General features: G+C 45.1%; 1 protein-coding gene across 14 annotated transcripts in view; it reads left to right on the top strand.

Moving 5' to 3' along the window:
* EXOC1 (exocyst complex component 1) overlaps positions 1–19,634 on the top strand; it is a 330,473-nt gene that overhangs the window by 300,986 nt on the left and 9,853 nt on the right. For all 14 annotated transcript variants that reach the window (XM_085642066.1, XM_085642062.1, XM_085642061.1 and 11 more), the window contains 2 exons: positions 515–714; positions 12,342–12,536. In XM_085642066.1, the coding sequence (XP_085498192.1) occupies positions 515–714; positions 12,342–12,536 (395 nt within the window). The remainder of the gene's footprint in view (positions 1–514; positions 715–12,341; positions 12,537–19,634) is intronic.

Raw genomic sequence — 19,634 nt, 5'->3', positions numbered from 1 at the left:
AAAGGTGAATGTACAGCCCAACTGTGACTATGCCCACTTGTAGCATTTCCAACCATTAGCAACCCCATTTGTGTTTGGTTCGATAGCCCTTATTGATATGTAATTGGAGGGTGATTTCTTTTTGCTGCTTACCTGAGCCAGAAATATCACAGTCCTTCTGCAACATTGGTGCCCCTTCCGTGTGCCAAGTGCCACGAGATCCCAGGTGGTTACAAAATTAGCAATTAGCCAAAGGCTTTCGGTTGAGATTGTATCTGTGACCCAGAGGGATTTAACGCCATTTGACTTTTTTGTGTCTTATTTTATTTACCCTATCTATTGGAAGGGGTCAACATTGTCTAGTTCTACACTTCACTGTTGAGTAGTGGAGTGTATTGATAATTTGTAAAATACTGGCAAACTGATGTTAAAAGTATGCATTCATCACTGGATTATCTTTATTGAATTTGAAGTAAAATTAAGTAGTTGGTTGTACTTTCCATTAATGTTTACTTCTTTTTTTTTTGTTTCTAAGTGGAAAAAGTTGCCAATGAAAGCCAGAAGACACCTAGGGATGTAGTGATGTTGGAGAATTTCCACCATCTCCTTGCTACGCTTTCCCGATTAAAAATACCTTGTCTGGAAGCTGAGAAAAAAGTTGCTAAACAGAAATATGGTGATCATCTTCAATCTTATGTCATTTACTCACTAGGACAGCCACTCGAGAAACTAAATGTAAGAATCTTATTTTTGTGTCAAATCTTTTTATTGAGAAGTTTCATCAAAGTGACTATAACAGTTTTTCATTAAGTCATCACCGTTATCCACGCAGAATTGAGTGTTGGCATGATGCTTGCTAGTAAATGTCATGCATGTGTTATAGGCGATAGTACAATATTCAATGCAAAATGAAAAGTATGACCTCCCTATCCTCCTCCCAACACCCCTGAAAAAACACACCAAAATGGAACAGTGAAAAAAAAGATCAAATGCATGATTGTGGTGTTATCTGGGGCTCTGTATTTGCATGTTCAACCTTCATTAGGGCAGGCCCCAGGTTGACAAAGCCTCTCATTGCAGATAAGTTTCAGGTGTGTGTGCCCTAATATCAATATATCTAAGAATGAGGCCACGGCCAGTGTTAAGCAGGGAGTGAGTGATAAATGCAGAAGTTAGCGTGCATACATAAAAATAGCACGATTAGTCCCTAAGGTTGGGGTGCAGGTGGTACCATCTATCAACAAGAACCAGTTCAGTGGTCTCTTATTATTAAGGAGAGGCGAAATTGCCTCGTACCTTGATAGGAGTTTAGGTTTCTATTTCTGTCCAGGTCCCATGTGATGTTAAAATATCCTCCGCTGTAGTATCCCCCTGGATATAAGTGTCTTGGGGGTATAAATTTAGCATCATCAGCGTCTCCTTTCCCACCTGGATTTTCTGTTTTATTGAGTGACAACCCGCATCTCTGCCAATTGATATGGGTTTTTGTCCATTGTGGGGTGTGATAAGATGGCCACACCCGCGGTTTTGCTAGGGTTGGAAGCGCAATTTTGGTGAGAGTACTTAGAGTGTTGCATGTGCTGTTAGTATTTTATAAAGAAGGTGTGTTTCCAGGAGAAATATGATATTAGGGTTGTGTTGCAAGAGATATCTCGATTACTGGTGTCATTTGTTTAGGAAGTTTCAGCCTGTATATTCAGTGGGAGGCGTTTCCATGTATAAGGGGCGCTTATCGTCATGTGACATTGGAGGTTGTAACATATTCCTCTGCTTGTACCTTAAACCAACAGACCAAATTTCCCAATATTCTTTGAATTAACCATCAAACCCCCCAACCATGCAAAATCATAATCAAAAAAGGATACAGTGTAAAAACAACCAAAAGGCCAATAGGGTCTAACTTGTTCTCCTTATTCCATATGGTTTGCCATTCTGGGCAATGTTCAGTGCTAGCATGCATGCCTGGGCTGGGACCTCTGATTCCAATTCCTTGGGTAGGCCTAGCATCGCCCTGACTTCTGAGAGCGAGCGTACATATCACGGCTTTCCATTTAATTGAACACTGAGATTAAATGGGTGGCCCTACTGGTATTTGATGTTGTGTTCTTGTAGGAAGTCAGTAATTGGCCTGAAGTCATTGCATGTGTTCAGGGTGACAAGAGATAAATCTTGGTAGAGTTGGATGGCGGAGCCTCGAAATATCAGTTCCGACAACCCACTTGAATGAATTAATTAATTAATTATGCTGTTTTGTAAAGCACACAGCTACTCAGTATCGTCCCGGCTCTGGAGTACAAGTACCCACTAAAAACACCGAAATCCTAATCAGTGGAGGAGAAAAGCCAAGTTTTCAGTTTCTTTCAGAAGATTTCATCCAAAGGAAGCATCCGAAGGTCCCACGAGAGCTGATTCCAGGTTTTAGCCCCTAAGAACGAGAACGCGTTACCTCCCTTCTTCTTACGTTTAATGCGAGGCATTACCATCAAACTGGTAAATGCCAAACACTGTGGTTCGAGGCATGTGGGCTGCTGAATTCATATCTGTGCATAGATCGCCGCCTAGTGTTGGGTCCGGATGATTGCACATTGTTGTCCTGGAAGAGTCTTCGAAGTATTACGAGATAGGTGGCTCCTCCCCTGGACTACAGTGCGCATGGGCATCCTCTCCATCCTCAGATTGTTTTTTTCCGCCATTGGGTTCGGATGTGCTTATCTTAGCTCAAGTTCGGAAACTTTAGTTTAAGGCCAAAAGGCCTTTAGATCTCGTCGGTATTGCTCGCGTTCGGTATCGACCAGTTTATTTTGTGTTTTAGTACCTTCTTCACGCTTTTCGGATCCGCTTCGGTCCGAACATCGATAACCGCTCGACGATGGAATCGAGGACTCCTTTCAAGAGATGTCCTTTATGCCATGCAAAATACCCACACGTCGATGTCCATCCGGTGTGCAACAAATGTCTCTCACCGGATCATGATGAGTCGAAATGTATGGCCTGCGCCCGGTTCCGCTCGAAGAAGACTCTGCGGAATCGACGGGCAGCGAGATTGGAGGCACAGCAATCGGCGCGAGCCGAGAGCGTAGAAGACATAGACTCCAGCCACGCTTCCGAACATGAATCCCGATCGGAAGACGATGATGAGGTGATCTTCGAGGACGAAGACGTCGTCGACGAGGTAGGAGACTACAATGAGGCCCTTGGGGCCGAGGAAGATAGCTCCAGTGAAGAGCTAGGCCAACCCGTCGATACGGAGGCCGAGAGACAAAGTCGTCATAAGGCTCAGGTCGAGGGATCACCTGCGGGCCTTACCCAAGATCAGTCGCACAGTTCTTCGGCCCCGCCTCAAGGCCCGGCCTCGAACATTTCACAGGAGCCATTAATATCGAAGACGACTGGATTTCCTTCAGTGAAACCGAAACCGTCCGTCGCACCGGTTACATCGAAACCGAAAGTGAAACTGGTTGCGATCGGATCGAAGGCCTCGAAGCCCTCCACTCCTTCGACGCCGGCATAGGTCATCGGCACCGAACACACCAAAAGAGATTTCGGTGCCGAGCTCACCACGACGGGTTCCGGCGCCGAGCCAAAGAAGAAGGCCCTCGGTCCCCACAAGGCGCCTCGGCCTATGGCACCGAAGATTACGGCCCAACCCACCAAGGTCAAGGTGGTCGATCCGTCTGCGTCGACATCAAAGGGTGCGGCGCCTGCCAAATCATCGGCTCCAAGGAGCGTCGATACCCACCTTCGGATCGACGACCCAAAGACTGGGAATAAATCGGATACCGCTTCGACGCCTGCCTCCAAGGTGCCTATCGGTTCCAAAGCGCCATCTGTGTTCACCTTGCAACAGGTCTCAGCTTCGTTGCAATGCATCAGGGACCGGGCAACCCTCCAACCTACGTCGGGTCCCGAAACGCACAAGGCCGCAAAAGCACACTCGGCGCCGGCGCACATCACATTTGGATTGCCGCCGCCCAAGGCACCGAAAATGTTCGAAATTCGGACATGTGTCCACCAAACACAGACACTATCCACTGGACAAATCGATATCGAGCCTTCACAGGCACACTTTATCGACGCCGACACTGGTAGGCTGATGCTCCGCAAGCAGAAAATCACACCAGAGAAGGGTTTGGACTCATACAAGATTCCTTTGAAACAAAAACTGCCGGCAGGTTCTGCACCAGTGCTTCATGAAACCTTTCAACCCTTCCTTCAGGACCCACCGTCTTTTTCTCCTACGCATTCAGAGGCAGACGCCGGAGAGGACTATATAGGGGATGATACCACCTACCCGGTGGATATCGATCCTGATGATCACATGCAAGACCCAGATCAGGCATGGGATGACCCCACCGACCAGGGTAACGCACCAGATACTCCTGACACGCAGCTTTATAATATAAAGACATCTCCCACAGAGGACACTGCTGCCTTTAATGCCCTCATAGAACGGGCTGCTGCCAATCATGGAGTGGAACTCCATTCTGACACTGTAGAGGAAGATTTCTTAGTGGACACATTCGCCTCCTCTGAGAAAACCGTCAAAACTCTGCCAATGTTGAAGGGAGTTCTGAAACCTGCAAAAGACATTTTTAAAGAAACAACCAGGGCACGGGTGTTGAACCCCAGAATCGAAAAAAAATACAAGCCTGCACCCGGAGACCCTATGTACATTAAGGGTCAGTTACCATTGGACTCCATGGTTGTTGCTAATGCTCGCAAACGAGCACATTCACAAACAACGGGTGATGCTCCTCCCCCCGACAAAGAGTCCAAAGTGCTGGAGACATCAGGCAAAAGGATAGCAGCGCAAGCGGCAAACATCTGGCGCATTGCCAACACCCAGGCACTCCTGGCCCATTATGATAGGTCACACTATGACACACTAGAATCACTGCTACAACACTTGCCAGATGAATACAAAGAGGCAGCAGAGCTCCTTATCAGAGAGGGACAACTCCTTACAAATGCGCCCATCAAATGCGCACTGGATGCAGCCGACACTGCAACAAGGGCGATCAACACAAGCGTAATGTTGAGGAGGCACGCATGGTTAAAAATCTCAGGCTTCAAACCTCAAATTCAGAACAATATCTTAAATCAACCGGTCAACCCAGACTTTTTATTTGGCCCCGAGGTTGACACTACCCTCGAAAAAATTAAAAAAGACACTGAAACTGCAAAATCAATGGGGGCTCTGCAGTCGCAGCACTTTCGGAGTGGCTCCTTTCGTCGCCCCGGGAATAGAGGAGCAGCTAGAGGTCAGGGGTCCCAGCAGCAGTACAATAAAGGGGGTACGCAAAGTACCTATGATAAAAACAATAGAGGTGGATATCGTGGATCCAGCACCAAAGTCGTGGGTATGGCAACACCAGGTCCTCCCCCAAAAACAAACAGTGACGCCTTCTCCCTGCCCCCCGACCACATAACACCTGTCGGGGGGAGACTCCAACAGTTCCTGTCAGTCTGGAAGTCCATCACCACAGACAGGTGGGTCAGGGAAATTATCCAGTACGGTTACTGTCTAGAATTAACGTCCACTCCACCCAACATACCGCCAAAGCACCGTCCTATGTCTGTAGAGCACTTGGCATTATTGCAGCAGGAAGTACTAAGTATGCTGCAAAAAGGTGCAATAGAAGTTGTGCCCGTAAACCAACAAGGGACAGGGGTGTACTCTCTGTACTTCTTAATCCCAAAAAAGGACGGATCTCTCAGACCTATACTAGACCTGAGACCCCTCAACCACTACATTCTGTCAGAGCATTTCCATATGCTCACCCTACAGCAGGTTCTACCGTTACTCAGTCAGGGAGACTTCCTAGCCACACTGGATTTGAAAGATGCGTATTTCCACATACCCATAAACCCATCGCACAGAAAATATCTCAGGTTCACTATTCAGGATCACCATTATCAGTTCACAGTTCTCCCCTTCGGAGTAACAATGGCACCCAGGGTCTTTACCAAGTGCCTAGCAACAGTGGCTGCACATCTACGGAGACAGCACATTCACGTCTTCCCTTACCTGGACGACTGGCTTGTTCAGGCAAAGTCAGCCCAGCAATGTGCCAGCCACATGTCCCTCACCATTCACATTCTTCACAGTCTAGGATTCTCACTAAATTACCCAAAATCACATCTTCAACCCGCACACGTACGCCAGTACCTGGGCGCGACCATAAACACTCTGACAGCCACAGCTCAGCCAAATTTAGTGAGGATCAACAGCATGCAACTGCTGATCACAAAGTTCAACCTCAACACTCCCTTCCAGTGCGAGTGTTCATGCAGTTGATAGGCATGATGGCCTCCTGCATTTTCATAGTCCCGCACGCGAGACTACATATGCGCCCGCTTCAGGAGTCCTTGGCACGTCAATGGAATCAGGCTCAAGGACAATTAACAGACCTAGTGTTGGTGAGCGGTCGGGCATACAACTCTCTGCATTGGTGGAATCCACAAAACCTTTGCAAGGGCCGACCGTTCCAAGAGCCTGTTCCGCAAATAATACTGACGGCGGACGCCTCTCTCCAGGGATGGGGAGCTCATGTACTCAATTACACAGTGCAGGGACTATGGACGACACAGCAAAAGAAGATGCACATCAACCTTCTGGAACTGATGGCAATCTTCCTAGCCATGAAGGCATTCAAAGTACACTTATGCAACAAAGTCGTGTTGATCCGGACGGACAACATGACTGCCATGTACTACATACATAAGCAGGGAGGAACACACTCTCCACAGTTGTCTCATCTGGCTCAGAGCATGTGGAAGTGGGCCATTCAAAGGAACATGTTCCTCATGGCGGAACACCTCCCAGGCAAAGACAACCAGATGGCGGATCTGCTCAGCAGACACAGCCACCAAATGCACGAGTGGGAGCTACATCCATCAGTACTCAAACCGTACTTCCAACAGTGGGGTCATCCAGAGATAGACCTATTCGCCACAAGGGAAAACGCAAAATGCCGAAACTTTGCCGCCAGGTTCCCGCACCCACAGTCGCAGGGCAATGCGATATGGATGAACTGGTCAGGCAGATTTGCGTACGCTTTTCCCCCAGCGCCATTAATACCGCTAGTGGCACGCAAACTGCAACAACACTCACTAACACTCATCCTAGTTGCTCCAACATGGGCACGCCAACCATGGTACACCACCTTTCCAGAACTTTCCGTGGTGCCGCATCAAAGGCTGCGGATCACACCCGCACTTTTAACACAGAACCATGGCGAAATTCAGCACCCAGATCTGCAACAGCTGAACCTGGCAATCTGGCTCCTGAAGTCTTAGAGTTTGGCTACCTAAACCTGCCACCTCTCTTTATTCAGAGTGCCTGCCATCAAAGCCTTCTTAGAGGGACTCAAACGAGTGATTCCCCCAAGACACCCTCCGGCACCAGTGTGGAACCTCGATGTGGTCCTCACCAGATTAATGGGTCCACCTTTTGAACCTCTCCATTCATGTGAGATTCAATTCCTCACCTGGAAAGTAGCTTTCTTAGTGGCAATCACTTCGTTAAGAAGAGTTAGTGAACTCCAGGCACTAACCATTCAAGAGCCATTCATACAGGTTCACGCAAACAGAGTTGTACTACGTACCAACCCCAAATTCATGCCTAAAGTGATATCGCAGTTCCACATCAATCAGACTATTGAACTGCCTGTTTTCTTTCCAAATCCACAAAATGTCGCAGAGAGAATGCTCCATACACTAGATATAAAGAGGGCCCTCATGTACTATATAGACAGAACAAAGGATTTTTGGAAAACAAAACAACTTTTCGTTGCCTTTTCTCCACAACACAAGGGCAACGCCATTTCCAAAGCAGGGATAGCCAGATGGATCGTTAAATGTATTCAAATTTGCTATCAAAAAGCTAAACGCACATTAACGATTCCCCCACGAGCCCACTCAACACGAAAGTTAGGGGCGTCCATGGCTTTCCTAGGAATCATTCCTTTACAGGAAATATGTAGAGCAGCCACATGGTCCACTATACATACATTTACCAAACACTACTGTGTAGATGTACACTCAAAACAGCAGGCAGCTGTAGGACAGGCTGTTCTCAAAACTCTTTTTCAGACTGCTGCAGCTGGCACGGGCAGCCGCCGCTAATGGAGGGACTGCTATATAATCTATGCACAGATCTGAATTCAGCAGCCCACATGCCTCGAACTGAATATGCTACTTACCAGTATGCATCTGTTCTTGGCATGTAGGGCTGCTGACATTCATATCGCCCATCCTCCTCCCCGGCGCCTGTAGTGGCTGCAGCACTCAGAATTACTGTATAGCATGGTCATCACTTACTGTATCTACTCCATCACTGCCACAATGGCGAAAAACAATCTAAGGATGGAGAGGATGCCCATGCGCACTGTAGTCCAGGGGAGGAGCCACCTATCTCGTAATACTTCGAAGACTCTTCCAGGACAACAATGTGCAATCATCCGGACCCAACACTAGGCGGCGATCTATGCACAGATATGAATGTCAGCAGCCCTACATGCCAAGAACAGATGCATACTGGTAAGTAGCATATTCAATCTAGTAGGGCAATAGGACAGGAACCCCTGTGTAACATAGTCCGGGCTGTCCTGAGACGCTACCATATGGGAAGGCAACCAATGCCGGAAATTTTAAGAATGGAGAGATCGAAGACCGAGAAGGCAAACGCAGGATGGGCCAGGCAGCAGCATTCTGAACCACCTGCAGTCAACTTAGCAGAGTGTCAGATACCCCAAGATAGAGGGTGTTGGAGTGGTCCAGTAGAGATGTAATTGACACTTGAATCACACTCCTCTTACAGTGCAAAGGCAAAAGATACAAATAAGAGTTTCCTAAGAGTACGAAGCAGCCTAAAACACTGTCCCTACCACCACAGAAATCTGGGGTTGCATGGAAAGTTGATTGTCCAATTTAACTCCTGCATTTTATGCTACCGGAGATGGGGGAGTGGGGCTGGGGGTGGTTGGGACGGGGATGGGAGGTGGTCCAAATATCTTCCCACCAGTTTTTCGAATGGGAGCCAAAAAGTAGAATTTCAGTTTTATCTGCATTACACTTTGGCTGGCTGGTCTGCATCCAGTCAAAGACTGCAAGCATGCAATCCTTAAGTTATTTCAACCAAGGACTGAGGTCCCTCAAAAGTGAAAAGCAGTTGGGTGTCATCCGCATAAGAAATGGTTTTACAACCAAATGACTCCACTAATGGGATCAGTGGTGACATGAAAACATTAAATAGTGTAGGGCTCCAGGAACAGCATTGGGGGACACCATGCTTCATTGCTTTAACTTCAGAGGTAAAGGCGCTACCCACACCCACTGCCCTCTGGAGTCCAGGAATGACTTTAACTAGTCCCACATCAGGCATTCCACCCCCAGGGTGGCGAGGTGTTGGAAAAGAATCGTGTGAGGGTCAGTATCAAATGCAGCTGATAGGTTGAGAAGAATAAAGCTGCATTTTTACCCTAAACCAGGGACCACTTGATATGGTCAGATATTTCTAGTAGCGCTATCTCCATACTGTGACAGGGCAGATCCCTGATTGACTAGGCTGCAGCAACTTTTTCCAGACAGTCCAAAAGTTGGAAATTCACCAGTTTTTCAATTATTTTAGCAAATGCTGGCAGCAACGAGATGGGCCTATGGTTGCTGAGGATATTGGGATCTAAAGAGAGCTTCTTAAGAAGTTTCCAGGCAATTTCATGATGGGTTCCTTGTCTGCAAAGAAACGCACTTGGGTGAGAATGTCCGGGGAGGTTTTGGTTGGTTCATGTTGGAGATTACTCTATGGGTGGGGTTGCTACTAGTTCGTCTTTAATGGCCTGGAGGAGTTCCTTGGTAAAGCCCATAGTATCTCCTTCTGCAACTCTGAGAATACCTCAGATACATATGTTGGTGTGCCTGCTTCGGTTTTCCAAATCTTCTGTTTTGTTTGCTGGTCTGTGATTTGGTCTTTTAGTGCTTGCACCCTGTGCTATAGCATCTCTTAATCTTCCTTTATTGAGTCGGCAGATTGTTTGTGGTAGTCTACATTATGCCCCAGCTCAGAGATGTCCTTTTGAACTTCTGTTAATTATGTTTTGAAGCCTGTCTTGATGGAGATGATTCCTAATCAGATTTCAAACAGAAAGCAGTCCTATATACTCCTCCGAGCATGGGCGCCTTGATACTGTGCCCACAACAGCACCGCACCAGGTCGTGCGTCACACTTATGGGCGGTCCCGTCGTTCACAGAGGTCCCCCCTGACTGAGTCTCTCTCAGCTGCTGTCTGGGGGGAAAGCGACGTCTCTAGACAGCCTCTGTGCAGGGATCCCGACTGATTGCCAAGGCGTGTTCGGCTCACAAAATGGCAGCCACATACTTCGGATTACTCTGTGTACCATAAGGAAGACTGAGATCTCCTCCGGTGGGGAGTTGGGGAGCTCTCTAATCCCTGCAATGGTTAAATCATAGTTTTGGGCTCAAATGTCGGGTGCTGTTGGATACTGTGTGGGCCGAGGTAGAGAGGAGCACAGGAAGTCTATTTCTACTCCATACATGACTTGGCCATGCCCCAGGAATCTTATTTTCATAGTGTATTATTCCAGAAAGCATTTTCACATGTTCCTGAAAAATTAATTAAAATGCAATCATTTATAGCATTATTTCTAGATAGAATGAGCTGCAAAGTTCCTAACAGGTTTTGTGAAAGGTTTTGTTTGTAAACTATATTTATAGTATTCAGTGAAGTGCATTGCATTGAACAAGTTGTCAGCAAAAGAAAGAATTTTGCAGCAGCGACATACAAGGCAGTTAAGAGTGTGGCAAGGTGTGGTGTTAGGGGAAGTTCTCAGCTAGAAGTCTAGGGCACTCAAGTTGTTTCGCCTCGCGAGGGAGGCAGCCCTACCTCCATAGAGCATCGAGAGACCCTCCCACATGTGCCTACGTGATGTTTGGGAGTCGCCCACGCATCCTGCCTCATGTCTCCCTGTCCGCTCAGTCTCCTGCCGCCCCCCTACAATTCCATCTTTCAACTACCAGGTGGGAAAACATTTTTTTTCTGTTTGTAAACAAGTGTTGTCCATAAGCATTTTTTTGTATCCTCTTAATCATTGATCACACTTGTTTTCTGTGTGTTATCTTTTACTTATTATAGCTAACCAAAAGTTTGACTAACATGTCTGAGTGGATGCTGCATGTATTCCTGTACAAGTTTGCTGTTGTGTTCATCAATGTCCCCAACAGTTGAAAGGCCTTTTGACTCGTGGAGCATGTGTCATAGTGAGGTAAAACTCACAAACACACAGCATTAGGATACTTGATATATCGTGATGGGGAATTAGAGAAAAGTTTAAAATATCACATCGCCCATTTAACACAGCACAACTGAATAAAAAATACACGTTTCGTATGCAATACAGATTTGCCTCAAAAATCTTCTGTGTATCCTGTTCACTTACACGGTTTACCCATAAATATATATTACTATTCATTTTATCTGAGACTTTGCTAATGGCTAGTGGTAGAAGCGTTGGTGTACAGCGGGGTTTGGATATATGCACAGCGCCAGCGTCTTAGTCGGCGGTCGTGAAGGAATGACTAAGACGCCAGTAATTGTTTGTTCACCCACGGCGATGAAAATTCTCCTGACGAAGGGCTTTGATTGCCCGAAATGCATTGGGTCTGGGCAAGCATAATTTAACCTAGTCTTTGTGTTATGATATTGAACAAGATGAATTCTCGGCTCTGACGATTGACAAGCCATGATGAATGAATAAATCCAAACTGGGAATTGACCAGAGTTTCAATTTTTGATAATTTTTTATTATCTTGGATTACTCTATTTTTGGACCTTTAGCTGTGCATTCAGGGGACATTAGCCCTTGGGTGACTAGTTTTTTCTCTATTGTTAGTCATGCTTTTGGATCCGTAGGAGATGCCCTGTTTTCACACATAAAGTTGATTTACCTCCCAATTAATTTTCTCTAACTTTTATATTATCTCAGAGTGCACGCACCACCTATTTCATATTTATCTACTTTTTAACCATGTACATTTTATATTTGCTTATCTTTTATGATCTATTTTGATAAGATCGAATAAAGATTAATTGATTTAGTTAATACATGCTTAGGCAAACATCGATACCAATCAGTCTGATTTCCTCTTCCTCCAGCTGTTTTCTGTTTATTGCATAATACAAAATTCGCAAAACATAATTGGATATTTCGTGGTACAGACCAGATTTCTGTTGAAATACAGAATCTTTTATGCATGCTTTGAAAATGTAGTATTCTTTGTGATTGTTGTTTTGAAAATATAGGTTGTACCCTTATTATAGCTGTATAATTGATCTCCTTTTCAGCACTTCTTTGAAGGTGTTGAAACTCGAGTTGCCCAGGGTGTGAGAGAAGATGAGGTCAGCTACCAACTTGCCTTCAACAAGCAAGAACTTCGTAAGGTTATTAAGGAGTATCCTGGGAAGGAAGTAAAGAAGGGACTGGATAATCTGTATAAGAAAGTCAACAAGCATCTATGTGAGGAGGAGAATTTGCTACAGGTATGGTTATAGGGACTACTCGGAGAATGTGTTAATGATTGGCATTTTGCACAGTGAAAATCTTAGTGTTTACTATTTGTGTTTTATGGTTTAAATCACATTTCTCAAATAAGGTAATTTCATCATACTTTTGACAGTTTGCAGTGTCTGTAGAGTATATGCGTAATTCGGATCTATACTTGTCCTTTTTGCGCACTGCCAAACCTTTAGGTTATATAAAGAGTTGGGAGTACAGTGTTCCTATCTAGACCAAAAAGCACTGGTTCTAAGTCACGCACCTGAATCTATTAGCATGTAGAAGCTCATCAAATGCATCTGCCATTACCCAGTTTCTTATGTAGGTGACACCCAAATCATCATACAGCTACATTAGGAGCCGTCTTTTACACTGGACTCCATTTGACTATCTTAGGAAGGTACAAAGGTGGATGGCATACATCTTTCTAAAGTTTTGTGCAAACAAAAATAAATTACTGTTAGCATGGGCCCTTAACATCAAGGCCCAAAACCCAGTTGTGCTTTTGGACAGTTAACTGTCCTGGGAACCGTACATAAATGTAGACTGTTGTGCCAACTATAATATCTTATGATTTCCGAGATGTTCTCTTCCTTTTCTATACGCCACACTAATGTCCATGTGTCTGTCTTCCAGACTTTTTTTACTGTAATGTGATATTTTTTGGCCTCCTGGGAGAGTTACAATCATAGCAACTAAAGGTTCAAAATGCATCAGTTAGAATAGTTTGCCACCTTCCTAAATTCATACATGTCTTGGACGCTCATCGAAAACTACAGTGGTTTCCTGTAGAACAGGGAATTTAATTCAGATGCATGTGCACTATACATAAAACCTTCTATGTCATGTTGGGTAGTGCAAACTAACACCTTGGGTAACATTGCACATAAAGGGGAAATCCAGTGAAGAAAAATAGTTCTCTTTACCCAATCTGTCATCACCAACAATCGCCAGTCATAATTATTTTAGAAAGTTCCTTTGTTCGATGATGCCTGCTTGGATTTTGAGGTGATTTGTGTCAACATTTAATGGATAACCCCTTTTACAAGACCGAAATGAAAATTCACCCCCAAGATGAGAGGGAAAGATTTACTTAAAAACTTAAATTTAGAAATAAAATACCTCGACTTATTCTCTTTTTCTTCCTCTTTAGCTTTCTTATTGTAGCAGCTCATCGGGGATGGGTCCTTGCAAGCAATCTTCAATCTTCAGGGCATGCTGCATGAGCTCTTGGGTTCACAAAAGCTTTTTTTCTCATTATCTGAGCTGGCTGAATATCGCTGCCTGAAAAAGTGGATGTGTTGCATGCAGTAGTCACAGTCACTAAATATTGTGTAAAGCAAGAAGATCCAACTGCAGTGTGCTGAAAACAGTTATTACTCGTAGAATTGTCCAAACATATTTTCCAGACCTATATAAATCTACCAGCCACTAAAGGAAATGGATAAAGGACGAAAAAAACACCTTCAAGACAAAAAAAACCTCTAGAATCGATCATGCATCCTTCAAAGGTCAAATGGGCACTGTGAAGGAAATACTCCTGGGTGACGCCATCTTGGCCTGGTGGTTAGCTCTCTTAAGTTTTGCACAACCATGAGGTAACAGCAGAAAGCCTGCTTGAGGAAAAGGGCTGCTCGTCCTCGCGGATGGCGCGCCGATGGAAAGCCCTTCTGCACGCAGCCGGTACAATGGGCCAGACACTATGCCCAAAATATAACCTGCTTAGTGGACGATCTACACAAACTTAATATGCTAGGCCTGAAAATGATCCCAGTGCTTGTCTCAGTATAAAATACCAACGGGGCTAATTGATCCAGCACAATTTAATGACAATAGTGGAACTAGCGTTTTTTTTTTTTAACTTTGGCCAAAGAAAATAAATAAGGGAACCACCAGCACAGGCAATCCAGATGGCATACCTTAACACCTGTTGTCTTATTAAACATCGTATAGAAGTTAATGACTATATAATACATGTTGAGCCTGATGTATTATGGCTTATAGAGCATTCTATACCAGAATTATTGGAGGCAGTTCCTGAGGAATAATACTTGCTCTATGCAAATAGAGAATGTAATCAAAAGGGGAGGAGGTGTTGCTGCTATTATACACAGTCAATTGAAGGCAAGTCAGCTTCATTGCAAATCAGTGGAAAAGGTGGATTTATAACATTTTGTGATGGAATTTAACAAAAGTAGGCTATTGCATGCCTGATTGCATAACGTCCTTCTCTCTACATGGTTCATTATGGCCAGATAATGTTTGAAGTAATTTGTCTTTTGGCTTCTGAGTTTTCACAAATGTTGGTCATAGGCAATTTTAATTTCTGGTCTGACTCATTGGACAAAGATCTGAAAGGCCAGAAGTGTATAGACTCAATGACAGCTCTAGATTTTCAACAGCATGTAAATGAGTTTGATCATATAAAAGTACACTTATTGCACTCGATTTCGATGCTCGACATTGCAAATATTATAGATAGCTAATATTATAATATATCAGTGGTCGGAACATCACTTGATAGAGTTCACTATCCCTATAAGGAAGGTCTCTTACATTCAATCATCAGAAATTTGAAATATATACGAAAATGGAAACGAGTTAAGATGAATGATGGCATCTACACTTCAAGAAACTATACCCGTGCTGACTGACTCAGACCTGAGGCTGAATGAGAGCTCACAAATTGGTTGACAACAGCCCCTACAGAGACAATGTGTAATTTCTAGTGCAAAACCAGCATAGTTTGATACCAAGGAACGGATGGAGGCTAAACTTAAACTGCGACAGCTAGAAGGACAGTGGAGCAGGGAGTATGCAGAAGAACTCAAAATCACATTTGAAAAGGGATTAGCAGTATATAAAGCACAATTAATGCAAAACCTAAACAAAAATAAACTTTTTAGATTCTTGTGGGGAGCTTAATTCCCCAGGAAAGGTTTTGCCAGAGGAACTTTGTGATAAACTTAATGATTTTTTTTATTGTTAAAAAACAGATAATTAACGATAGTATCACTGCCTGTTATTCAAGCTAATTGGAGCTCAACAAGCAGAGGAACACACAATATTAACTAATTTCTCTGAAATCGATGACAGGCTACTAGGAAATTTACTCACCAAAGTTGAATCAAGCTCACCAATGGATCCTTGTCCACCTGCCTATTTGAAAGAGTTTGCTGCTATAATACATTCTACTCTGATAACTTTACTGTCAAGTCCCATTTTCAACCCCTTCAGATCCAGCAATTCCTGGTGTGGTTCTGAACATGGTCACCGTGAAATATTATCTCAGCCAGACAAAGGTCCAAGCATTTCAGTGGTTATTGGCTCTTTTTCAACCAGAACAACATGTAAAGATGATAACCGTCAAGTGCCTCCTGTATCTGTATTGGCCCCCATGCAAGGTTACACATGTGTCCGCTACAAGAGTACCTGGCACCTCAATGGTCACAAGTGGAGGGTCACTAGAAATATCTAGTGTTGATGTGGGCCTACACCCATCACTCTCTGTAGTGGTGGAACAGCAACAATCTGTCCCAGTTCCACAGGTGACCATCACAATGGATGCAGCCCTCATGCACTAGGAGACACATCTGCAAGACATGGCCTTTCAAGGCACATGTCCCCCTTATCAACAGGGCTTCCACAAAAATGACTTAGTCGATGGGCATTCAGCTAGCACTTACGGCCTTTTGCTTCCTCATCCAATGCAAGGTAGTCCTTATCTGGAAAGGCAACAGGATGGCCATGTATTACTTCCTGAAACAAGGTGGCACGTATTCTCAGCAGCTGTCTGTACTAGCACAGAGCATATGGTGTTGTGCACTCCACCACAACATACACCTACTAGTAAAGTGCCTTCCGGGAATGGACAAGGACTTTGCAGACCTGCTCAGCAGGATGTAGCAACACCTCAATACGTGGGAACTCCAACCACTAGTCCTACTCCTGTACTTCAGTCGTTGTGAGTTCCTCAACATAAATCTTTCTGCAGCCACCGAAAATGCCAAAACCTTTGCCTCCAGGTTCCCACACCCACAGCCCATGGGAGATGCACTATGGATGAACTTAATTTGACAACCCTCCCTCAACCTCATCTTGGTGGCTCCCAGCTAGGCCACACAAGCCTGGTTCATCACCCTTATCGACCTATCTGTAGTTCTCCATGAGAAACCACCCAACCAGCTGGACCTTGTAACGCAGAACAAAGGCATGGTCAGGCATCTCAAAACCAGGCAGTTCAATCTTGCAATTTGGTCTCTGAAGTCCTAGAGTTCGGTTTCCTCAAACTGCTTCTAGAATGTATGTCAATCCTCAAGAGAGGCTCATAGGCCCAACACACTAGCCTGTTATGTGGCCAAGTGGAAAAGGTTTGTTCACTACTGCCTTCAAAACACATTGATCCACTAACAGCAACAGTCCAGACATAGTCTGCTACCGACTTCATCTTGTCAAGTGCATTCAAATTTGCAATGCTAAAGCTATACGTCAATAACCTGCACTTCACAAGCCCCATTCTTCCTGCAAAAAGGGAGCCTCTATGGCCTTCCTTGGCAACTTTCCTATAGCTGACATGTAAAACTAGTACCTGGTACCTGGTCCACTCCACACACTTTCACCAAGCACTACTGTGTGGATGTCTTAGCACGTCAGCAAGCAAAGGGTGGCCGAGGCTGTCTTATATGTGCTTTTTCAGTCTTCTGAAAAATCCTCTGGCTAGCCACTGTATATGGTGGTACTGCCCTACAGTCTTTGCAGAGTATTTGTATCTACAGCTACACATGCCACAAATTGTCTGTTACTTACCGGTAAGCATCTGTTTGTGGCATATAGTGCTGTAGGTTCACATGCGTCCACCCTCCTCCCTGGAAGCCTCTGGTTGTTGCAGATTTCTCTGTTCTCTTTCTCTCTTTTTCATGGGCATCATCTTCTCCTCGGTGCTCCATCTTCATCCTCACCCGCTGTGTGGAAAACAATCTAACAATGGAACCGATGCCCAAGCACATTACCAGTCATAGCAGGAGTCACTATACCTCGTGACTAGAAACACTTTTTCAAAGAAAAACAAAGTGCAAACATCCGGACCCAACACTAGATGGCGATCTATGCACAGGATGTGACTCTTCAGCTCTATATGCTAAGAACAGATGCATACTGCGTAAGTAGCATTTTCCTTCACACCTCTAACCCCATCACTATATGGCAGGAGTTTGCAGAAAGTGCAAATCTACAGAACTACATGCCACAAACAGATGCTTACAGGGTAAGTAACATAATCCTTAAGGGCTATGATGTGGTGGATGCCAGCATGCAACTTCATCCTAATGGGAGCAAGACTGAAGTTCTATTGATTGGCACTCAAGGTAATCTTAATAATTCTAAACTGTACCATTATTTGATGTTTTTCTTGATAAACCCCTCTTGAGGCATTACTAATTAGACAAGGAAATTAAAAATATATGTTCAAGCATGTGTGGCTGTAGATACACATGCTGTGCATACTCCTGCCATCTAGTGTTCGGCTTAGGTGTGTGCAAGTTGTTTTTTGTTCAAGGAATTCTCTTCGTGAGTCATGAGGTGGTGTGACTCCACCTCTTGCTTGAAATGCGCATGTCATCGGCTACATTGTTAGATTGTTTTTTTTCCGCCATCTGGTTTAGAGGTGTGCTTCCGTGCTTCAGATTGACTCTGTTGCGTTGATTGTTTTCAGTTCTTCCGTGCCCTGTTTCTCTGTCAGTATTGTTTTTGATCATGCTTGCCCCTTTTCTCTCGTATCTGGTCTACACTTCCAGTCACCATTCAGGATAGTAGGCCGGTCAACTCCGGTCCCCAGTGCGGCCTCGCTTGTCGGGCCCTCTTTTTTTTTTATGTTTGATCAGCTCCCACTATCCCTTGCCTGTGATCAAACGGACACCCTTTCGATACTGCCTTCGGTGTTGTGTGAAGTACTCCTGGGCAGATCTCCACCTGGTCTGTAATTTCTGCCTCTCACCTGAGCACAACGAGGTTTCCAGTGTTGAAGAAGACCCTTCGAGACCACTGGGCCAATCGGCTGGAAATGTCACGCAGGAGCAGAGAAGATGCTCCAGACCTCGTAAGTCATCCTGAGCCTTCGGCCGCTTAAGAGGATGCTTTCTCGCCCGAAGAGAGTTCCGTCTCTGACCTTGAGGTTGAAGACTTTCTCCCGGTGCAACAGATTGTGAGTACAGCTTCTGCCCCCCCTCGACACCGCTTCGATCTTCTACTGCATAAGGGTCATTCAGACGTTCTGGACCCACAGAGGCAGACTTCTGGGTCGCCACTGCATAATGGCCATGGTTGGCACTGACAGTCAACTTCAGACACCAGCTTTGGTTCGGTGCTGAAAAAAATCCTAAAACAGACGCCCTTGGCGCTTGCGGCTCGGCACCGACCCAACTGCTGGATCTGAAACAGTCGGCTTTAGAGCAATTATCTGGCTCCCACGCTTGTGCTGAAACACTCTGCTCCGACCGGAAGACTCTGCTCCTAAGAACCAGTTGAACCGGACCTCCGGAAGTTGCAGGAGTAGTTTGATGCCCAGTGGAACCAAATTGTCATCTCCCTCCCCCAAATGGTTTGCATACTTATACATCCTCCGATGCCAGATCCTCAGCTTCCTAAGAGACAGCTCAGCTTTGAAGTAGCTCTGGAGACGCCTCCTCATCCAAAGCAGTGAAAGTAACAGGATAAAGCCACCAGTCCTCTTCTTGACACTGGACTGCCTCCACGCTCTTTCACTCCACCAAGACTCCCACCATAACCTTCCCTACCTCCTTCTTTACCTGATCCACTGTCTTCCACTCCACAGGGGTCACCACATTCTGATACGGGTGGACAAGCTGGGAAGACACTTTTGACATGCTCACACAGGGAGACTGATGGGCAATAAATCAGCTTCCAATTCTCGTTTCTTGTTTTCTTCTTTATTTAAAATCCTTAATGAGCGGACCCGCATGAGAGCGGCTGTTGCTCGATACGAAGACAGGCAGGAAAGACAGAGAGAAAGCGTTCTAGAATCCAGAGAGAAAGAATAGGTAAAGGAGAGAGAAGAAAGACCAGAA

Source organism: Triturus cristatus, chromosome 2_2, assembly GCF_964204655.1.
Source record: "Triturus cristatus chromosome 2_2, aTriCri1.1, whole genome shotgun sequence".
In the NCBI taxonomy this organism is placed as follows: domain Eukaryota; kingdom Metazoa; phylum Chordata; class Amphibia; order Caudata; family Salamandridae; genus Triturus; species Triturus cristatus.
Note: the sequence above shows the minus strand (reverse complement) of the source record. Positions and strands in the feature narration are given on the sequence as shown.